This window comes from Chiloscyllium plagiosum, unplaced genomic scaffold, assembly GCF_037043375.1.
Source record: "Chiloscyllium plagiosum isolate Xiang-an unplaced genomic scaffold, Cpla_swu_hap1 HiC_scaffold_12, whole genome shotgun sequence".
Classification (NCBI taxonomy): domain Eukaryota; kingdom Metazoa; phylum Chordata; class Chondrichthyes; order Orectolobiformes; family Hemiscylliidae; genus Chiloscyllium; species Chiloscyllium plagiosum.
This window is the reverse complement of record NW_028270150.1, coordinates 88,015,721-88,039,267: the sequence shown is the minus strand read 5'-3', so window position 1 is coordinate 88,039,267 and position 23,547 is coordinate 88,015,721. Positions and strand designations below refer to the sequence as shown.

The 23,547-nt window shown below is 41.5% G+C and overlaps 1 protein-coding gene across 1 annotated transcript in view; it reads left to right on the top strand.

The window, feature by feature from the left end:
* Positions 1-23,547, top strand: part of rb1 (retinoblastoma 1) — a 197,664-nt gene that overhangs the window by 149,566 nt on the left and 24,551 nt on the right. The window contains exons 18-19 of the mRNA XM_043700386.2: positions 19,676-19,794; positions 19,993-20,156. Of these exons, the coding sequence (XP_043556321.2) occupies positions 19,676-19,794; positions 19,993-20,156 (283 nt within the window). The remainder of the gene's footprint in view (positions 1-19,675; positions 19,795-19,992; positions 20,157-23,547) is intronic.

The window sequence follows — 23,547 nt, the reverse complement described above, 5'->3', positions numbered from 1 at the left end:
GGCCATTCAGCTCATTGAATCTGCTTAGCCGTTCAATGAGATTATGGCTGATCAGATAATTGTCAATTCCATTTTCTTGCATTATGCTCATAACCCTTATTCCAAGACAGAGTCCTAGACATGAGAGCAGAGGAAAGAGATGTGGCACAGGACTGCAAAGACGGCCGTACTTGAGGGTAGGAGTATCAGCAGTGAAGCTACCTGGACTTGTTGAAGAATCACTGCCACAGGAGAAGGTACCAAACTAGACAAAGGTCATAGAAATTTGTACCCTTCTATGGAACAGCTCAGACCCCACTCTGTCTTGCCAGTAGCTATTAATGCCTGGTCTTTACCACCTGTCACTGAATACCTATAGGCGCAGGGCATTATTAATTGTATGTGACTTTGAAGTTTCTGAATGAGCAACCAGTGAGGTTCATCAACAGAAAGGACTTTCACTTCCTAAACATTCAGTTAGTACATAATCACAACAGATGTTTAACTAATTTACTGGAAAATTCTTTGAAGACATTATAAGCACAGTGGACAAAAGGGAACTAGTGCATCTGGTATATCAATAAGATGCCCCACAAAAGGCTGCTGCATAAGATATAGATGCCCAGTGTTATGAGTAATGTATTAGTATACATAGAAGATTGGTTAACTAACAGAAAGCAAAGAGTGGGAATAAATGGGTGTTTTTCTAATTGGTGATCAGTGACTAGTGGTGTATCTCGAAGAATCAGTGTTGGGACCACAATTGTTTAGAATTTACGTAGATGGTTTAGAGTTGTGGACCAAGTATAGCAGACTTTAGTGTGTCAATGTTTGTAGATGACACTAAAATGAATGGTAGAGCAAAGTGTGCAGAGGACACGGAAAGTCTGCAGAGGGATGTAGATAGGATAAGTGAGGGGGCAATGGTCTGGCAGATAGAGTATAGTGTTGATAAATGTGAGGTCATCCATTTTGGTAGGAATAACAGCAAAATTGACTATTATTTAAATAGTCAAAAATTGCAGCATGCTGCTGTGCAGAGGGAACTAGGTGTCCTTGTGCATGATTCACAAAATGTGGGTTTGCAGGTGCAGCAGTAATTAAGAAGGCAAATGGAATATTGTCCTTCGTTGCAAGAGGGATGGAATTTGAAAATAAGGTTATGCTGCAGCTCTGTCGGGTGCTGGTGAGATCACACCTGGAGTATTGTGTGCAGTTTTGGTCTCCTTCAGGAAGGATGTACTGGCAGTAGAGGGGGTGCAGAGGAGATTCACTAGGTTGATTCCAAAATTGAGAGAGTTAGCTTATGAGGAGCGGTTGAGTAGACTGGGACTATACTCATTGGAATTTAGAAGAATGAGGGGGGGGATCTTGTACAAACATAAAAATTGTGCAGGGAATAGATAAGATAGACGCAGGAAAGTTGTTTCCATTGGCAGGTGAAACTCGAGTTAGGGAGCATAGCCACAAAATAAAGCGGAGTGAGTTGAGGAAGAACCTCTTCACCCAAATGGTTGTGAATCTGTGGAGTTCCCTGCTCAGTGAAGCAGTTGTTGAATGCTTTAAAGCAAAGATTGATTTTTAATCAGTAAAGGAATTAAGCGTTATGGTGAGAGGGTGGTGGGTAAGTGCCCAAAAGATCAGCCATGTTCTTACTGAATAGTGGAGCAGGCTTGATGGGCCAGATGGCCTACTCCTATTTCTTAAGTTCTTAAGCTTTCTACATGATTGTACTCACTATCCCAGCAGCTACCATTGCATGTTCATTTTCAGCGAGTCCAGGATGCTGCTGTTATTGCTGTCACCAATCAAAAATTATATCTGGCTTTTTGGCAATGAGGGATTTCCTTTGAAGAGATAGCAATTCACAGCCTTTGTCACGACAAACTGGAGGCTTAGATGCACAGGTGGTTGACTAATTTGTTCAGCATTTCTTTTATATTGATGTACTAGGCTCTGCCATTGTATGTATTTGGAGCTGCTTCTTGGATATGGCAGGACTGTAGAACTTTGATCTGATCCATTGGTGGTGGGATCACTTCGCATTGTCTGTGGCTTGCTGTTTCTGCATTTTACCACACATGTTGTCTGAGTTGTGGTTTATCTAGATAACATTTATACTTAGGTATGTATAGTGTGTGCTTTCCTACCCTGCATGGAATTAGGGTTGGTACCCATTTATGTAATCCTCAAATGATAGTTATGATGGACTATGATAATTACATTGTCTATTTTTAGTGAGTTTATCCTTATGATTGAATACAGTGCTGCTGCTGCTTCTGGTCTACTGAATTCCTTGGTAAGTAGTTTTGTGCCCTTTATGCTCTTTGTTCGTTCAGAATCTGGTCCATTTAGCAAGATGGAAGTACCACACAACAAATTGATGGGTGATCTCATGTGAAGGCTTTTGTCTCCACAATGGTCACCCTTGCCAATACCCTTTTGTATATCTGTGTTGATAGAAAGTGTGCTTGAACGATTTGATTATCCTGGGTCTGTTGGTTCTGTGTCTTCAGAGGACTCCAGTCGCTTTCCTTTCACAACTGGTCCTGTGGGAGAAAAGTAGTGGAGGTCATGAGAACTCGCCTCAGAGGGGTTGAACTTTTCCAATGCAGCTAAGGGTTTTCTTAACAGGTTTATAATTAACCTAGACAGATATTTTCTCCAGTGTGCAGGAAAACTTATGTCACCTTGTTATGTTCAGCTTGTGTCTGTTGGTGCCTGCAGTCTTGGAGGTCTGTTATTTGATTGTTGCGTTGCACTCACCTTGTTAGAACCAAGGGGATCATGAAACCTCTTGCAGCATTGCATCCAGGTCTCCTGGCTGATACTGTGGCTGTCTGCTGACATGCTTTGTCTCCTCATCAGGCCAGTTTAGTTTGACTATGTGGCCACCTCCGCAACCATCTTCTAGCATGATCCCTTGTCTTGCTAACATGGTTCCAGCATGACGTTTAGAGTTGCAACATTAAATCATGGGCTATCCTACCTTGAAGGTTTAATTCTACCTCTCCTCTGAATTTTGCCTATCATTGAGTTGGGAGACATTTGCCAAAATAATGGCAGGTCTTATACGTACAAATTGGGCTGACGCTTACAGCTCCTCTTTCCCACTCACACCTGTCCCTGCTAACTGAGTCAGTTAGGATGGGACATGGAAAATTGCTGCCTGTGATTACGCCCTCTAGGAACAGGTTTGGGACCCAGAAATATTCCTGAGAAGCACTCCCTAAATCAAGCAACAGATCTCACCCTTGGTCTCTTAAAAAAGGATAAACTCCCTAAAAACGGACAATGTAATTATCGTTCCATGTTTTTACAATCTTGCTGTCCATAAACCGGCTGCTGTTTTCCTTGTAACAGTGAATAGACTTCAAAAGCACATATTTGCTTCTGAAGTATTTTGAGATTAACAAAGACCCTGGATAATCCAGTGATGTTGGCATTTGTAACTTGTGTATTATAATTCTATCTGAAACAAAACTCAGCATTAGTTCCAGGTTCAGCCTGGACCCTCCTTATCTGTTGATTTGGTGATTCACTGGATTAAATTGTAGAGCCAATTGTGGAAGGAGTGGGGAGCACTTTTGATCGTTCTTTAAGCTTGAAATCAGGACTGGCTTCAGCACCCAGTTTTGCATCAACAAGATGTTTTGTGAACTGAATGTGTCTTCAGTGGGAATCATTTAGATCACACAAATTTTGCAAAATACTTCCAGATGGACATGCTGAAAAATTGTTGATGCAGAGGACCACCCATAAGTTATTGAAAGCTTGCAGGAAGTCACTCTGGATTTTTTTTGTGACAATCTGCATTAATCAGGTACTAATTACTCAACATTCATATTGTGCAAACCTAGCTCATAAGTAAATTCTCAGCATTAATTATGAGATTACCTGTATACAGTGATGTTCCTGTGTTAGAACGTGAAAGGCATTCAGCTAAGCTGATACTATTCTTTAATCATATAGTTATCAACACCTTGTAAGTAGGAATGCATTTTCAGAAATTGGTCAGTCTACACGTTTCTTGGGAGAAAATGAGGACTGCAGATGTTGGAAATCAGATTCAAAAAGTGTGGCGCTGGAAAAGCACAGCAGGTCAGGCAGCTTCCTGACTGTCCTACTCCTCAAATGCTGCCTGACCTGCTGTGCTTTTCCAGCGCCACACCTTTTCACTGCATATTTCTTTTTCCATTTCCCAAATGGACATCTGATGTGGCAGCCTACTAGAAATATTTCACAGATGAGTCTATTTGATGAGCTATGTAGGAACACTCACTCAAGCTAAATCTCGCCCTCAAACGACACACTCACTGTCTCTTTCCTGCAGTAAAATCCTGAGCAATAATTATTCACTGGAACCTTGTCCAATTTCCTTTCTTTTCCCTTCCTTAATCCCTCTCCAGAGCCTTGATATTCAAGCTATTTAGGTCATTTGAGAAGCACAGTCTAAGAATCTGAACTGAGACCCTCTCATCTGAAAATATCATGTAGTGCCTTTACTCACCAAATAATTATTCAGTGTTTTTATAGATGTTGAACAATTGTCTGAGTAAAGAAATAGTGTTCCATACTCTCATTGATTACAATATTGATGAAATCTTCCCAGTTCCTGAACGACTTGGTATCAGCCAGTGAATTGGGAAAATAGTGAGATTGGCAGAAATGTGATCCTTGATATTGAGAGCAAAAGGTTCAATTCTCCAACCAATGTTTAGAATGAAACAAGAATCTCATCAGTGAATGACGAGAGGCCTCCTTGCTTTAATTTTCATGTTTTAGCATGCTATTATTACCTAATCGCACGTCATTTATATGCAGTTTCCAATTCTTCCTTCAGAGTGGGATTCCCACAGCACGATGCCTTGCCTTACATTATAGAGTCAAAGAGCTGTATGACATGGAAACTGACCCTTTAATCCAATTTATGCATGCCAAACAAATATCCTAAATTAATCCAGTCCCATTTGCCACCAATTGGCCCTTATCCCTCTAATCCCTTCCTATTCATACACCTATCCAGATGCCTTTTGAATGCTGCAATTATACCAGCCTCCACCACCTCTTCTGGCAACTCACACCATACATGCACCACCTTCTACGTAAAAAAGCTGCCCCTTCGGTCCCTTTGAAATCTTTCCTTACCTTAAACCTATGTCCTCTAGTTTTGGACTGCACTTCCCTGGGGATAAATAAAACCTTGATTATTCACCCTACCTGTGGCTCTTTTATAAGGTCACCCCTCCGCCTTCGACACTCTCGGGAAAACATCCCCCAGCCTATTCAGTGTCTCCCTATAGCTCAAACCCTCCTACCCTGTCAGCATCCTTGTAAATCTTTTCTGAACCCTTTCAAGTTTCACAACTTCTCACCAGTAGCAGGGAAACCAGAATTGAATGCAGTATTCCAAAAATGGCCGAACCAATGTCCTGTACAATTCCAAATCCAATACCGAACAACCCAGATGGCCTCCTTCTTCAAAGACCGCAATTTCCCCTCAGACGTGGTTGACGATGCTCTCCACTGCATCTCCGCCACTTACCGCTCCTCCGCCCTTGAACCCCGCCCCTCCAATCGCCACCAGGACAGAACCCCACTAGTCCTCACCTATCACCCCACCAACCTCCAGATACATCGGATCATCCTTCGTCATTTCCGCCACCTCCAAATGGACCCCACCACCAAGGATATATTTCCCTCCCCACCCCTATCAGAGTTCCGGAAAGACCACTCCCTCCGCGACTCCCTAGTCAGGTCCACGCCCCCCACCAACCCAACCTCCACTCCCGGCACCTTCCCCTGCAACCGCAAAAAGTGCTAAACTTGCGCCCACACCTCTCCCCTCACTTCCCTCCAAGGCCCCAATGGATCCTTCAATATCCATCAGAAATTTACCTGCACCTCCACACACATCATTTACTGCATCCGCTGCATCCGATGTGGCCTCCTATACATTGGGGAGACAGGCCGCCTATTTGCGGAACGTTTCAGAGAACACCCAACCGCCCCGTGGCTGAACACTTTAACTCCCCCTCCCACTCCGCCAAGGACATGCAGGTCCTTGGCCTCTTCCATCGCCAGACCATGGCAACTCGACGCCTGGAGGAAGAGCGACTCATCTTCCGCCTAGGAACCTTCCAACCACAAGGGATGAATACAGATTTCTCCAGCTTCCTCATTTCCCCTCCCCCCACCTTTTCTCAGTCCCAACCCTCAGACTCAGCACCGCCATCTTGACCTGCAATCTTCTTCCCGACCTCTCCGTCCCCCTCTCTGGCCTATCACCCTCACCTTAACCTCCTTCCACCTATCGCATTCCCAACGCCCCTCCCCCAAGTCCCTCCTCCCTACCCTTTATCTTAGCCTGCTTGGCACACCCTCCTCATTCCTGAAGAAGGGCTTATGCCCGAAACGTCGATTCTCCTTCTCCTTTGATGCTGCCTGACCTGCTGCGCTTTTCCAGCAACACATTTTTAAGCTCTGATCCCCAGCATCTGCAGTCCTCACTTTCTCCTAAGCCTTTTTAAACCTATATCAGTACCAGCAGCTTACATTGTCGTCACACTGGTCTTAGACTTTGAGACATGGATGTTTAGTGTAACAGAGTAAATCAAGAGCATCATCTGCTATCAGACCAGGGACTTGGGGATGGCCAATTAACTGCTTTTGGAATATGTGATATCCCATACTAAAAAATGAAAAGATTGTTAGTCTTCACTGGGGTGAGACTAAGAGTGAGAAAGTCATATAACTTATTTCTTAAATAGAAATTGATTTACAAGTGCACGCTTGTATTTGCAATGCAGTATCGGCTCTTCCATCTATAATTACTGAGAAGCGCAAGTTTATTTATGCCTTCACTGCCATTACATGTACAGTGAAGGACAACTCCTGATTGACAGCACTTGACCAGATGCATGACTGAGCTTTAAAAATGACCCTCATTCCGGCTATCCCAGAAGATGACGCAGTGATTAAATCTACCTCTGGTAAGAGGGAAGGTCAGACAATTGGTGTCCCTAGAAGCATGGTGCATGTCTAATTTGTTGAGCTTTTGTGAATCGGGTGAGAAAGTCTACTGCTCTGAGAGAAACCTTCCATAAAACTCATCAAAATTAAAATCACCAATTTCTGGCAAAATTCAGTGCATTATTACCATTTGAAATTTAATTGATATGATTCATTTTCTTTTGCCTTCTTGATATTTGAATTTTTAGTTAAATAGATGTATCTAAAAGTATAATTCTTATGATGCTTAGGTAGTTTTTTTGGTAATCCAAGACTTCCTGTTCTGACTTGTGTAGCTTAGTAACTGTTGTGTTTTAAATACTGTTTAGCATCAGTCATATTTTCCAAGGCTGGAATGTAATTTTCTGCAAGTATAAGCAAGTACAGTACACTTTATTCCCTGATCTACCCACCCAATTATAGGTTGAAGCTTCTGACGCCAATGATAGGAATATAATATGTAGGTTATACTGGCAATTAGAATCTGGATGGCACAAGAAGTATAAAATCTTGCACTTTTCTTGTCGGTGAATATAGGAACATAGAAAATAGGAGCAGAAGTGGGTTATTTGGCCCTTCATGCCTCCCCTGGCAAACAGTATGATCATGTCAAATCAGTACCTGTTCTTGCTCTCTCCCATATGCTTTCTGTTGTCGAGAATTTCAGACTTACCACCTTCTGGGTGAAAAAAAATTCTCATCTCAGTCCTAAATGGCCTACTGTGTATTCTTACACTGTGACCTCTGGTCATCAGTAACATCCTTCTTGCATTTGCCCCAATCAGTATGGTTAGAATTTTATAGGTTTCTATAAAATTTTCCCTGATTCTTATAGACTCCAGTGAATAGTCTTAAATGTTCAATTCTCTTTTCATAACTCAGTCCTGCCATCCCAGAATTGATAAATCTCCTCCATAACCAGAACATCCTTGCTCAGAATAGGCGACCCAAACTGCACACACTACTCCAGATGTGGTTTCACCAAGACCTTGTATTTTCATTCCTGTACTTGAACCCTCTTGCTGTGAAGGCCAACATACCATTTGTTATCTTCACTGGCTGCACCTACATGCCTACATTCAGCAATTGCTGCACAAGGATGATGCCCCTCTCCCTTCCCTATCCATTACCATTCAGATAATCTGCCTTGTTTTTGCTACCAAATTGGACAACCTCAGTTGTCCATAAACTTCATCTACCACTCATTTGTCCACTCACTCAACTTGTTCAAATTACTCTCGAGAATCTCTGCATTCTCCTTACAATTTACCCTCCCATCCAGCTTTGTGTTGTCTTGGAGATAGTTCCCTCATCTAATTTAGAATATATTGTGAATACCTGGGGTTTAATGGCTGAATCCTACGGTACCCCACCAGACACTCCCTGCCACTCTGAAAATAATCCGTTTCTTCCTATTTTTCATTTCCAGTCTGTCAACAAGTTCTATATCTATGTCAGTACATTAAACCCAATATACCTCTCAGTAGTTCGAAGTTGAATTAAGATTGCATACATCACAATTGGTAGATAATTGCATTCGCCTATGCCATTCTGGTTTCCTAATAAGATGAACCTGGACCATTACTATAATATAATGCAAAGAAATGATGTTGCATCTGTCATGGACCGATTATGTTTTAAAATAAAGCTCTCTTACTTTCACCACCTGTCAACAAGAAGATTGGAATATTTTTCCATTAAAAAAAAATTAATGTGGGCATATTTCCCCAACTCCCTCTCTTTGCAGACTTTGCAAAGTTACAGTTCGCAAACAATGTTGTGATAAAATTAGAAACCCGAAGTAGTCCGGTTTATTTCACACATTCTTAGTTCAAAGGAAAATGCCTTGCAACACAGTCACACGTATGAGGAGATTTAGAACAGGAACAGACAAGGTAGTTCGATTTGTAGTCGCTTAAAACCCAAAGAAAACAACTAAAGGGAAACAGTTTAACGAAGTCCTTTGTTTTAAAGATGAAGTGTAAAAGACCAAAGTTGGCATGACCATCCTGGAATTTCCTTGTGAGGATGATTGGTTGCCTAGCCATTGATTGAAAAGACTAGGCAGTACCTTCTCTTTAAAAATCTCTTCTGAGGAAGTTTTGTTGAAGCATAACTTGTACTTCACTGTTTCAATGAACGAAAAGTTTTATTGGCCGAGCTTTTTACAGCTCAGTGACTTGCCTTTGTAGTTTGGAGTTAGGGTCGTTAATTGTTATATTGAGCAGCGCTGACCCCTAAACTGTCTGTTGCTTCAAAATTAGATATTCAAAGAGGCATTAGTGTTGAATACTGTGGGAGCCAGGTAACCAGGCCTTCTGGGCAAGGTGAAGGCTTGCATTGCAGTTAACCAGTTGTTTATATCCAATCCAAGGTTTAAGTAGAAAGTTATTAACGTATGTTGTGAAAGCTGAGTGTAAGTTGTAACTCCATTTTGTAAGGGTTTCTCTTGCAGACAATTGTGTTGACAGAATCTCTTACAAAAACAGTAATGAATACTCCAGGTTTATCAGGAGGTACCTTGGTCAGAAGGAAATTAATTTGAGGAAGGATATGGAAGGTTATTGCCAAACCAAGCCTAGTCACATGATCATAGCAGAAATCTTTGTGGGCTGTTTTTGAAACAGTCACTGAGTATATGAATAGAAATAGATTAACAGTTAGCTTTCATTCCATTTGTGATTAAATTAACTCAGATAGAGGCAATGGTAAGGGTTCTCAAAGTGAGTTTGCCTTTTGCAGTCAAGTAGAAGGAAACCAATCATGTACAATATGGCCCAGCTAATCCAGAGCAGCAACTATACCACTCAAATAAAAGCCAAGTACAGCAGATGCTGGAGACTGGAAATGAAAACAGAAAGTGCTGGAGAAACTCAGCATGTCTGGTAACATCCGTGGACACAGATAAAAGTTAATGTTTTAAGTCCAATATGAATTTACGAAGTTCCAAATAGAAGTATCATTTTGGACACGAAGCATTAACTTTGCTTCTCTCGCAACAAATATGCAGCTAGTATAGTCCATAAGTGGCTGCCTTGTCGTTCTAATTAAATAGCATTTTTTTTCTCATTACCACAGGAAATATGCAGTTCACATTTTTCACCACAAACTTACATACAATTTGCCTTTTCAGTTTGAAATTGTGGTTTTTGCTGCTATGTATAAAATCTGTCATTAATTTTTTGGACAAATGGTTTATGTCTTGAAATCTTCTGCATGTGCATTTCCTTTCTTGTTGTTTCCACTGCTGTCAGATCTACCTTTGTATTCTTAATAATTAGTTTGATAACTGGTATAAATATTTAAATTCATAGAGGTTTGGCATTTTGTTCTTCAGTTTCAGATGTCTGCAACTATCCAGTCATTGAGCGATTGCTAACAAATAATATTAAACTTACTGAAAATAATGATCAAGAAAGGGGTAGTTAGAATTTTCTATGCAGCATGTAGTTCAATCTGGAATATATTGCCTGAAAGGATGACAGAAGTGCATTTTTTTTAAAAAGGATGTTTTTCAAATTCCTTGAAAAGGAAAGTTTTGCATGGCTTTGGGACAGTGTGAAGTGAGAGAATTGGGTAGGTGGTTTCTTCAAAGAGCTCACATACATACAAAGGATTGATTGGAATCCATCTCTACAATACAGTTCCAATTTTGTGAGAAACCTCAACGTTTTAAAGCCTCTAAGCTGCTTGCTGTTTTTGTAACACAAGGTGAGATTAAAGAAATTTTTATGAATAGATCGTCAGATTGTGACATTGCATTGAATATATACGAACGCATAATATTCCCATCTTCAATGATGAAATAGCCCTGCACATCAGTGCTAAAGGTAAGGCTGAAGCTTTAATAGCAGTCTACAGACAGAAGTACTGACTAGATGATTCATCTAAGCCTCCTCCGGTAGTCCCCAGTATCACAGATGCCAGGCTTCAGCCAATTCAATTCACTCCATGTGATGTTAAGAAATTATTCGAAGCACTGGGTTCTGCAAAGGCAATAGGCTCTGACAACATACTGGCAATGGTACGAAAGACTTGTGCTCCAGAGCTTGTTGCTCCCCTAGCCAAGTTCTTCTCAGACAGTTAGAGCATTGGCATCTACCCATTAATGAACCATAAGACACAGGAACAGAAATTAGGCTTCAGCCCATTGAGTCTGCTCTGCCATTCAGTCATGGCTGATAAGTTTCTCAACACCATTCTCCCACTTTCTCCCCATAACCCTTGATCCTTTTGACAATTAAGAACCCATCTATCTCTGTCTTAAATATTCTCTGTGACTTGGTCTCCACAGCTTTTTGTGGCAGTGAATTCCATAGATTCACCAGTCCCTGGCTGAAGAAGTTTCTGCTTAAACATAGTTAAAAATCACTCAACACCAGGTTATAGTCCAACAGGTTTAATTGGAAGCACACTAACTTTGGGAGCGACACTCCTTCATCAGGTGATTGTGGAGGGCTCGATCGTAACACAGAATTTATAGCAAAAATTTGCAGTGTGATGTAACTTAAATTATATATTGAAGAATTGATTGTCTGTTAAGTCTTTCATCTGTTAGAATACAGTGATAGTTTCACTTCTTTCATGTGTAAATCACAAAACCCTTTTTTTAAAAGTTGCATTCTCGGGTTAGCTGTTAACAATGGTGATAGCTAGACAATATGTTGAAGGTGTTAGCCCCCTGTGTTCTCTGTCTATGACCTGATGTTTAGATTGATTCCAATCTAAAAAGTGAGATAACAGAGTTTTACATAAATTCATGCAGTTTTTGAGCTCAGAGTTCTACATGAATGTATGTGGTTTTTGAGCAAAGTGCAATGTAACTCTGAACGTACCAAAAAATTCACCACACACAATATATATGTGTGCATGTGGGTCTTTGTCTGTGTGTGTGTCTGTCTGGGTTGGGGGTTGTGAGTGTGAGAAAGTGTGTGTGTATGTGTGTGTAGTGAGTGCAGAGTGTCTTAAGTCTGTGAGGGGGTGCATGTGTGGGAGTCTGTGTGTCTATAAGGGTGTGTGTGGGTGTCTGTGTGCGCATCTGTGTGTATCTGTGTCTGTGTCCGTGTGTGTGTGTGTGTATCTGTGTCCGTGTGTGTGTCCATGTGTCTGTGTCTGTGTGTGTGTGTGTGTGTATCTGTGTCCGTGTGTGTGTCCGTGTGTGTGTGTGTAGGAGTATCTGTGTGTGTGTGTAGTGCAATGGTGATCACCTGTAATGTGACATGAACCCAAGGTCCCGGTTGAGGCCCTCCTTATGGGTACCGAACTTAGCTATCAGCCTCTGCTCGGCCACTTTCCTCTGCTGCCTGTCCCGAAGTCCACCTTGGAGGATGGTCACCCGAAGGTCCGAGGCTGAATGTCCTGGACCACTGAAGTGTTCCCCAACTGGGAGGGAACCCTCCTGTCTGTTGATTGTTGTGCGGTGCCCATTCATCCGTTGTCGTAGCCTTTGCTCAGTTTCCCCAATGTACCATGCCTCCGGGCATCCCTGCCTGCAACATATAAGATAGACAATGTTGGCTGAGTCACTTGAGTACCTGCCATGTACACGGGAGGTGTTTCCACGCGTAATAGTGGTATCTATGTTCACAATCTGACACGTTTTGCAGCGTCCACCGTGAGCAGAGGCTGATAGCTAAATTCGGTTCCCATAGGGAGGGCCTCAACCTTGGGTTCATGTCACATTACAGGTGATCACCATTGCACTACACACACACACACACACACAGATATTCCTACACACACACAAACTCTCACATGCACACGGACACAGATACACACAGACGCGCACACAGACACCCACACACACCCTTATAGACACACAGACTCCCACACATGCACCCCCTCACAGACTTAAGACAGTCTGCACTCACTACATACACACACACACACACACTTTTTTTCTCACACTCACAACCCCCACCCCAGACAGACAGATAGACAAAGACCCACGTGCACACATATATATTGTGTGTGGTGAATTGTTTTGGTACTTTCAGAGTTACATTGCACTTTGCTCAAAAACCACATACATTCATGTAGAACTCTGAGCTCAAAAACTGCATGAATTTATGTAAAACTCTGTTATCTCACTTTTTAGATTGGAATCAATCTAAACATCAGGTCATAGACAGAGAACACAGGGGGCCAACACCTTCAACATATTGTCTAGCTATCACCATTGTTAACAGCTAACCCGAGAATGCAACTTTTTAAAAAAACGGTTTTGTGATTTACACATAGGATACAGTGATAGTTTCACTTCTTTCAACAGATGAAAGGCTTAACAGACAATCAATTCTTCAATGTATAATTTCAGTAACATCACACTGCAAATTTTTGCTATAAATTCTGTGTTACGATCGAGCCCTCCACAATCACCTGATGAAGGAGTGTCGCTCCGAAAGCTAATGTGCTTTCAATTAAACCTGTTGGACTATAACCTGGTGTTGAGTGGTTTTTAACTTTGTACACCCCAGTCCAACACCAGCATCTCCGAATCATGACTGCTTAAACATAGTTAACTTCCATAACTTAAACAGAGTTGAACTTTGAGTGTCATGGTCAGCATTTCTGACATCTGTACTCGCAAGCTTATAGTTCTCCTTCCATGAAAATGAATGGCTGGAGACTCTTGGACTGCTGAATATAGAGGAAGAAACTTCACATCATATTAAACAAGACAGCATCTTATTAGCAAGCATCAATGTTCTTGTGAAAACAGCCATTCCCATGCTAATGGGGAGACTGATTGATCCATTTTATGGTCAATAGGATGTTAATTTTCATGATGCTTTATTCTTTACATTAACATTCATTAATTTCATTTTTGCATTTGGGCATCTTGATCTCTAACACAAAGACTGGTTACTGGTTTTGGCAGAATGATGTGGCATGCTGGCCTTCACAGTGAGAGGATTTGAGTATTGAAGTAACCATGTCTTGCTGCAGTTATACAGGGCCTTGGTGAGGCTACATCTTGAGTATTGTATGCACTTTCAGTCTTCTGGCCTAAGGAAGGGCATTGTTGCTATTGAAGGAGTCCAGCGAAGATTCACCAGACTGATTCAAGGGATGGCAGGACTGACATGAGGGAAGACTGGATTAACTGAGCTTATACATGCTGGAATTTAGACAAATGAGGGGGATCTCATAGAAACACACAAAATTGTGATGGGACTGAACAAGTTAGATGTGTTCACAATGTTTTTGGTCTTGGAGAAGTCCAGAACTAGGGGTCATACTCTAAAAATAAGGGGTAAGCCATTCAGGACTGAGGTGAGGAAGCATTTCTTCACTTAGATGTGAGCCTGTGGAATTCTCCCTCACAGGTGGTGTTTGGAGCTAGTACATTAGATATATTTGAGTGGAGCTGGACGTGGCCCTTGTGGCGAAAGGGTGTGGAGAGAAAGTGGGAATGAGATCTTGAGATTGCATGATCAACCAGGATCGTATTGAATGGTGGTGCAGGCTCGAAAGGCTGAATGGTCTACTCCTGCACTTATTTTCTATGTTTATATATAACACCATGAATTATTGGCTTTAAGAAGATGGAAATGAAGAGGAAGATTAATTTACTCGATGAAATTAATGGATTATTTCCTGATAGTTGTCTGATCTTTATGACTATTAAACCTAATTCCTTTGAGGGTAGAAATGTGGCTGAGATACTGACACTAAGTGGTGGATGTGGCATCTGTGATACTTATGGGCCATGTTTGGACTTGTACCAAGGACCTTATTGCAAGCTGCTGGGTTTTTAACAGTTTTTTTTGTGATCTTTAATTTATCTGTTTGATTAACAGTTGAATTCCAAGTGAAGGTAATGTTTCTAGTAACTCAGGATTTTTATTGTACATTATTCTCGCTGTTCCTAATATGATTTATGCAATACTCCATTACACAACGTTGCCGCCATCATTCCAAGAAAATGTTTGCTTGAATAGTTTGGTTACAGCTAGTTCTCCTATAATGCGCTGTATTAAATGTGATTTGCCTGTAGTGTAATTTGTGAATTGCTGACCCTTTTTTAATATAAAGTGAACTCTCATTTGCTTTTATGCGATACTTATCCTTGGCACTAGGTGTTGTGGTGCACGGAGGACAGGACTCCGCACTGGCATCACCTGATCAGTTGGCTCATGTGCTTTCTCGTGAAGAGCTTCATGAAAGGTATTGTGAAATGTTTGTGATGGTGGACTTGGAAAGGCATCGTGGAAATGTCTCCATAGCCTGAGGACAAGAAACTGGGAGCAATCTGTTAATTTAAAACATAGAGTTGAGACAAGAGTGAAATTTCACTGGAATTGACTAAAAGTAAAAGGGCAGTGTTGAGGAGCAGTTTGAAACTTGGTTTTGTTGTTTGTATTAAGAGTTTTTTCTCTCTCTATGTTTAAAAAAAAATGTTAAGTTGTTAAAGTATAGTTGCAGACTCGTGAGAGTCTGTTGCAGTGACTAATTATTGTGGTAACCAATTGCAAAAAAAAAGTACCAGTACAGGGACTTGGACGTGGTCAGTCAGCTGCTCAGGGTGGTCAGAGTCAGGAAACTCTGCACATACTGGGTGAGGGAGAGAAAGGTGGATTGGGCATACTGTTACTTTTGGCGCATGTGTGGAGATGTCCGGAGGGCTAATTAGGCTGTGCAGAAGAGATTTGGGGTAGTCATGGTCGCATGTTAGCAAGGTTAAGAGTGAGTAGAGAAGATGTTGCAGGAAATGGTGGGTACAGTAGCAGAGAGTGAGTGAGTGTGAGGTATCAGCGAGAAGATGGTGGCACTGGCACTGGCACAATGGAGAAGGCCACTTATCATCTTACATTCTATGCATTCCTTCAGATGTTTGAGATGGCACTGGCCTGAATGGCAACCCTGGTCCAGATTGGCATGGTTCCAATAGAATGGGGTCCTCTTTTGGTCTGGGAGAAAAAGGCATCCTGCCTCTATATCAACCCATTCCCATTAGCAGCATCTCCATGTCCCTGTCCACAAAGGCACCAATTTTCTATTGTCTGCCGTATCCAGGGCCAATGTCAGGAACCATAAAGGGCAGCTGCAGAATGACGGCTCTTGTCTGGGTGCTCAGTATCTTTTTAAAGATGATGCTACACCAAGGATATTGGTCAGTTCTGGGATATCCAGGAAATGTGGTGCTGGAAAAGCACAGCAGGTCAGGCAGCATCGAGGAGCTGGAGAATTGACGTTTCGGGCATAAGCCCTTCATCAGGAATGAGCCTCATTCCTGATGAAGAACTTAAGCCCGAAACATTGAGTAGCCTGCTTGTGGGATGCTGCCTGACCTGCTGTGCATTTTTAGCACCGCACTCTTGACTCTGATCTCCAACATCAGCAGTCCTCACTTTCTCCTATATCCATGAGGTGGTGAGTTGTTTTGGGAATGGCACATGATGGTGCTAGAATGTGTGTGGGGTTCCAAAGGATATAGTACCAAAGTAGGTAATAAATTAAGCAGGTTTTGTAAAATAAGGTGATAGACATTACCAAGCATCACAATGTGAAACCATCTGAAAACTTGACCTAACCGCCACTTGAGCCTTTGATCTATCAAGGCAGTTTCATTCTGACATCTAAGTTGTGCAGTGTTACAACTGGATTGGATCAGAAGGCTGACTAGAATGTAGTGCAGCCAGCAGGTATAGATGCTAATCAAGAGTAATCAGTTGAAGATTCTGTTGAATTGCATTATACAGCACTATGGAACAGGTCAAAATTTACTTCGACTATGTTATTGTTTGTCTTAGACGAACTATTATTTTTGTTTCATTCTTTTACTGATATTTTTGGGGTTCACCCCAACCTTGTTTTTCCCATAGGCCCAATTATTTCTATCACACGATTTTGTATAATATGGTGTCGCATGGGAACGCAACTACAGCATTATAGGAGAACTACCTGTACTCGAACTTATTAACAATAACTTTCCTTGAATTTTGTGTTTCTGTAAAACATTGAATCATAAGTGGCATATTTATTCTGTGCCATGTAGGGCTATAATTAGGTTTTCCTTTTGAGCATAATATATCTTGTCTGCTGTTTTGTTAAAATAACTTCAGCAAACTATTGGATAATTAGATTAGTTTGTTTTCAAATGTAAAATGACTGAATTAACAGGATCAGACTGTTATGCTACACAGCCACTTCTTAGTAAGCCAAAAGTAATTGTTTAAATTTCTTTACAGAATATGGAAGCAAAAGGATTAGGAACATATTTAACAGTATTGCAAAAGAAGCGAATAATTTATGCAAATTGTGTTGTATGTGTAAAACAAACTCGAATCATTGTCTTCACAGTAGCTTACACATTGATATAAATAGAGCCGTTTGGTGCCTTCCAGGATGTCTATAAGACAAATATTATACTTGATTAGACCCAACTAGCGTATTGGGTCCAATTCTGAGAACCACAATTTACGAAAGAAGCCAAGAGGTGCAAACAAGGTTTACTGGAATAGTAACAGAGAATAGTAACTTGAGAGATGTGGAGAGACTAGAGAAGCTGAAATGATTAAAGGGATTTGATAAAGATGATCAAAATTTTAATGTTTTATTTCTGGAGTAGATGGGAGAAAATATTTTAGTTTACAAAAGTGGTAGTAAACAGAATACAAAATTAGAATAATTGATACAATATCTGAATATAATTATGCTATTAATTATTATAATCTGGAGCATGCCATCAGAAAGTATGATAAACAGTAGTAAAATTCAAAAATTTAATCTCACCAGCTGCTCTGTAGAACTCTGCCTCTGATGTGTTGCGCTACTTGTATAATAGTATTGGATTTGTCGTTAGTTCTTCCAGTTAGAGTTGAGGTGACCAAGGCTCCAGTCCACACCACAAATCCGGTTCACTCAGTAATAACTCCATCCCCCTAACCATTGTCTGCAATATAAACATACTGTTTAGGCTTTAGTATCCACTTAATGCTGAACTGACCACCTAACTCCATGCTCTCTCGTTTAACTAAGATTAGAACATAGAAGAATACAGCGCAGTACAGGCCCTTCGGCCCTCGATGTTGCGCCGATCCAAGCCCACCTAACCTACACTAGCCCACTATCCTCCATATGCCTATCCAATGCCCGCTTAAATGCCCATAATGAGGGAGAGTCCACCACTGCTACTGGCAGGGCATTCCATGAACTCACGACTCGCTGAGTAAAGACCCTACCTCTAACATCTATCCTATACCTACCCCCCCCCTTAATTTAAAGCTATGCCCCCTTCAATCTGCAGAGTAACGCCTTTCTCTCTCTGCCTCGGTGTATCTGGTGCTGAAAACCTTCTCTGTACCTTTTGTCATATGTAGACCAACTACTACTGCAATGCTGGCTAACTCCTGTAACCCGTGGCTCCTTCAAAACGCTGTTGCCCGTATCTTAACTCGCAACAATCTTATTTATTCATACATGCAATGCTTACTGACCTACACTGGATCCCAGTCCAGCCAAGCCTCAAAGCTAAAGTTGCTATCCTTGTTTTTAAGTCCTTCCATGCTCTCACCACTTCCTCCCTCTGTAACTTTCTCTTCCAATCGTACACACTTCCATTTCTGACTTCTTGTGGATCCTCAGTTATCACTCTGCTGCAACATCAGTGGGCACTCCTTCCACTGTCCAGCTCCTTTTGTTCTAAAAGTTCATTCTTAGTTAAACCTCTCTCTGGTCCTGTCAGGCACTCCTTAAAACCTGTTGCTTTACCCAAACATTCTGCTGCACGTTATGATATCACTTTGGGTGTTTGGTGTTAATATGTATTTGAAAGCATCTTGGGCATTCCAGCCTGCTGAATTTGCTATATATAACTACAAGCTGTTTTTAGCACAAACCTGGAAAGGAGAAGTTTGCAGGGCCACAGGAAATACGTAAGGGTGCGATTATTTTAATAGTTCTTTTAAAACAGTCCATGATGGGCCAAATGACTGCCTTCTGTGCTGTCTGATACCATTTATTCGTTGTTTCCCCGCTGTAGTCACTGCCTCAGTAAATACATTCTCGGGCCATGCCTGCCTGCTGTTAGGCAAACTGCTGCATCACCCTGCTCAAAAACCTCAAGGCTGCTTGGAAGATTTGATGCATTACACTAGAGTGCTCCTGTGAGCAGTGCTCTAATTTCAGATCTCTTTCATTCCACCCTCCCTCATCATTTAGTTTCTATTCTTCCCTTCTGCACCTAGGTTTTTAATTCCCTTGCCTTACCACTTACATTCATTTAGTTCTGTAAATGTAATGAAAACATTGCTGAAGGCATGCAAAGTTTAGATGAATTTCTGTATCTGTTGAAATAGAAAACCAATTACAATGTTTCTGTGTTAATCTGTTGGAAAATCTGTGCTTTACCTATGCTGCTAATATTTTCTATCCAAAAGTTATTTTTAAATGTTTAATTTCGCAAGTGAGAAAGCTAATGAGTTAGTCTTGCATTCAGGCCAAGGTGAAAGGGTTCTCCTTTTCGCAAAGTTATAGAATGTTATAGTGCATTTCAGGTCAGTCAATCCATACTGCTGTTAATCTGACCAGAGCATTCTAATCCATTCTCCTGAATGATCCCCAGACTACTTAATATTCTTCCCATCTTGCATTCTAGCATTATTTGAATGGCATCATGCAAATATTTAAGGATCTGTTTAGGTTTAATGTTTTTTTTAATGTGAACTCCTGTTTCTTTCAGGATTCACCTTTGTTTGACATACTCCGACAACAAAAAGAACAGGAAGATCAGCCAGATCAGCCAGAACCCACTAGTTCTCTCAAACAACCATTCCAGCATAACCACACTGCTGCAGACCTGTAAGTATATTTGTACACACCATGTACTCTGTGGTTAATATTGACAGCTAGTGTTCAATGCTGAAGTTGTAGAAACACGCAGATATAAACGTGTAACCTAGAGTATTCTCATTACATATATACATTGTTGACCTGAATTTAATTTCTCATTTAAACGAAGCAGCTCTGTCACCTCTGGAATCTTCTGTTTTTCTACAGTTATTTGCATCCAGAGAGATCCCCGCAGAAAAAAGGGTCTTGTTCAGCCCATGAAGTTCCCACACAGCAAGCAAAGATTGAGACACCATCTGCTGGCCAGTCTCAGTTTCAGTCTCAGCAAAAACCTCAGAAGTTTACCTCAGTTTCTCTCTTCTACAAAAAATGTACGTTACTGGACAAATTATCTTCTGGGGCTTTTAGTAATTTAACAGCAAATAAGAAATAGCAATAGTATTGACCAGTCTCTGGCTGCTTTGCTGTGCTTCAGATGGCAGCAGAGTATTTATACAGATGGTGTATTTTTTTCCTCATGTGGTTACTGTGCATCTGCCAAGAACTGCTTGGTACCTTAACATATTTAGTCTGTTATTGAAGCATTTCCTGATGCTTCATTCACAGCGTCTCTGGACCCACACTCACCACTCCCCCTAACCCCACCCTCCTCACTGTCTCCCTTTCCTGATACCCTAGCTGTCTCCTGCTTGCCATCCTATATGCTGTTCCTTTCACACCTCACCCAGCTCTCTAAGTGAGGGCTTAGTAGAGCAGAATCCTGGGTATCAAGCAAAGGATAATGAACAGAAGCTGGGAACAGGCAAGTGGACATTAAACTGAAAGAGTAGTAAGTAATAATAAGGGAGGTAGTAATAGTCTATGAAAGATAGTCGATTTAAGAGCCTTCAGTCCAACTTGTCCATGCAGGGCAGATATCCTAACCTAATCTTGTCCCATTTGGCCCATATCCCTCTAAACCTTTTGATTCATATGCCCACCCAGATGCCTTTTAGATGTTGTAATTGTACCAACCTCCTCCGCTTTCTCTGGCAGCTCATTTCACACGTACCACACTCTGAAAAAGTTCCCCCTTAGGTCCCTTTTAAATCTTTCTACTTCCACCTTACACCTAGGCCCTTTAGTTCTGGACTCCCCTACCCGAGGGAAAAGATCTTGCCTATTTCCCCTATCTATACCCCTCATGATTTTATAAACCTTTATAAGGTCACCCCTCAGCCTCCGACACACCAGGGAAAACAACCCCAGCCACTTCAGCCGCTCCCTGTAGCTCAAATCCTCCAACCCTGGCAACATCCTTGTAAATATTTTCTGAACCCTTTCGAGTTTCACGACAACCTTCCGCTAGGAGGGAGAGCAGACTTACATGCGATATTCCAAAAGTAGCCTTACCAATGTACTGTACAGTCGTAACATGACTTCCTAACTCTTACATTCAATGCTCTGACCAAAAAAGGAAAGCATACCAAATGCCTCCTTCGGTATCCTATCTGCAACGCCAATTTCAAGGAACTATGAACTTCACTCAAAAGTCTCTTTTTCACCAAACTTCCAGTATCTTATCATTAAATGTATAAATCCTGCTCTGATTTGCCTTTCCAAAATGCAGCACCTCAGATTTAGCTACATTAAACTCCATCTGCCACTCCTCAGCCCATTGGCCAATCTGATCAAGATCCTGTTGTAATCTGAGGTAACCTTCTTAGCTGTCCACTATACCTCCAATTTTGGTGTCGTCCGCAAACTCGCTAACTGTACCTCCTATATTCATATCCAAATCATTTATATAAATGACGAAAAGCACTGGACCCAGCATCGATCCTTGTGGCACACCACTGGTCATAAGCCTCCAGTCTGAAAGGCAATCCTCTATCACCACCCTCTGTCTTCCACCTTTTGAGCCAGTTCTGTATCCAAATGGCTAATTTTTCTTGTATTCCATGAGACATATCTTGCTAACCAATCTCCCATGAGGAGCCTTGTCGAATGCCTTACTGAAGTCCATATAGATCACGTCCACTTCTCTGCCCTTGTTAAACTTCATTCATCCTCATTAAACTTCACAAAACTCAGGTTAGTGAGACATGATTTTCCATGCACAAAGCCACGTTAGCTATCCTTAATCAGTCCTTGCCTTTCCAAATACAGTAGCGCCTCGACATACAAACGACCCCGTTCACGTACAAATCAGTTTACGAACAGGATTGTACGTAAAATTTTGCTTCAACGTACATACAAAATTCAAGGTACGAACACAAAAAGCCCATGCGCGACCACGTAGTTTCATTGTTCTGCTTTGCTACACGCTTGTTGAACGCAAAAGCTCTCTGGCCCCGTGTGATCTCATTCAGTTCGTCTTTGGCGCGTGCGTTGTGAACAGCCGCCCAAGCATTCTTAGGCTATCCAAACAATGGGAAAAATTGATTCAGTCCCAGAACGATTAAGTTCGTAAATCGAGGCGCTACTGTACATGTAAACCCTATCGCTCAGGATTTCCTCCAACAACTTGCCCATCACTGACGTCAGGTTGACCGGTCTATAGTTCGCTGGCTTGTCCTTACCACTTTTCTTAAATAGTGGTACCACGTTAGCCACCCCTCAGCCTTCTGGCACCTCACCTGTGAATATTGATGATACAAATATCTCAGCAAGGGGCCCAGCAGTCACTTCCCAGCTTTCCACAGAGTTCTGGGGTACACCTGATCAGGTCCTGAGTATTAACCACCTTTAGACATCCAGCATAACCACCTCTGTAATATGGACATTTTTCAAGGTGTTACCATCTATTTCCCCAGAGTCTACATCTTCCATGTCCTTCTCCACAGTAAACACTGATGCAAAATACTAGTTTAGTATTTTCCCCATCTCCTGCGGTTCCACACATAGCCTTCCCTGCTAGTCTTTGAGGGGTCCTATTCTCTCCCTAGTTGCCCTTCTGTCCTTAATGTATCCCTTTAGATTTTCCTTAACCCTATTTGCCAAAACTATCTCATGTCCCTTTTTTGCCCTCCTGATTTCCCTCTTAATATACTCCTACTGGCTTTATACTCTTCTCAGGATTCACTCGATCTATCCTGTCTATATCTGACATATGCTTCCTTCTTTTTCTTAAGCAAAACCTCAATTTCTCTTGTCATCCAGCATTCCCTACACCTACCAGCTTTGCCTTTCACCCTAACAGGGATATACTTTCTCTGGATTCTCGTTATCTCATTTCTGAAGGCTTCCCATTTTCCAGCCGTCCCTTTACCTGTGAACATCTGCCTCCAATCAGCTTTTGAAAGTTCTTGTCTAATGCCGTCAAAATTGGCCTTCCTTCAATTTAGAACTTCAACTTTTTAGTTCTGGTCTATCCTTCTCCATCACTATTTTAAAACTAATAGAATTATGGTCGTTGGCTCCAAAGTGCTTCCTCACTGCTACCTCAGTCACCTGTCCTGCCTTATTTCCCAAGACCAGGTCAAGTTTTGCACATTCTCTAGTAGATACATCCACATACTGAAACAGAAGATTTTCTTGTACATACTTAACAAATTTCTTTCCACCTAAACCCTTAAGACTATGGCAGTCCCAATCTATGTTTGAAAAATTAAAATCCCTGACCATAACCACCCTATTATTTTTACAGATAACTGAGATATCCTTACAAATTTGTTTCTCAATTTCCTGCTTACTATTGGGGTTGGGGGCGGGGTGCAATCTTTAATGCAATCTCAAAAAGGTTATCAACCCTTTCTTATTTCTCAATTTCACCCAAATAAC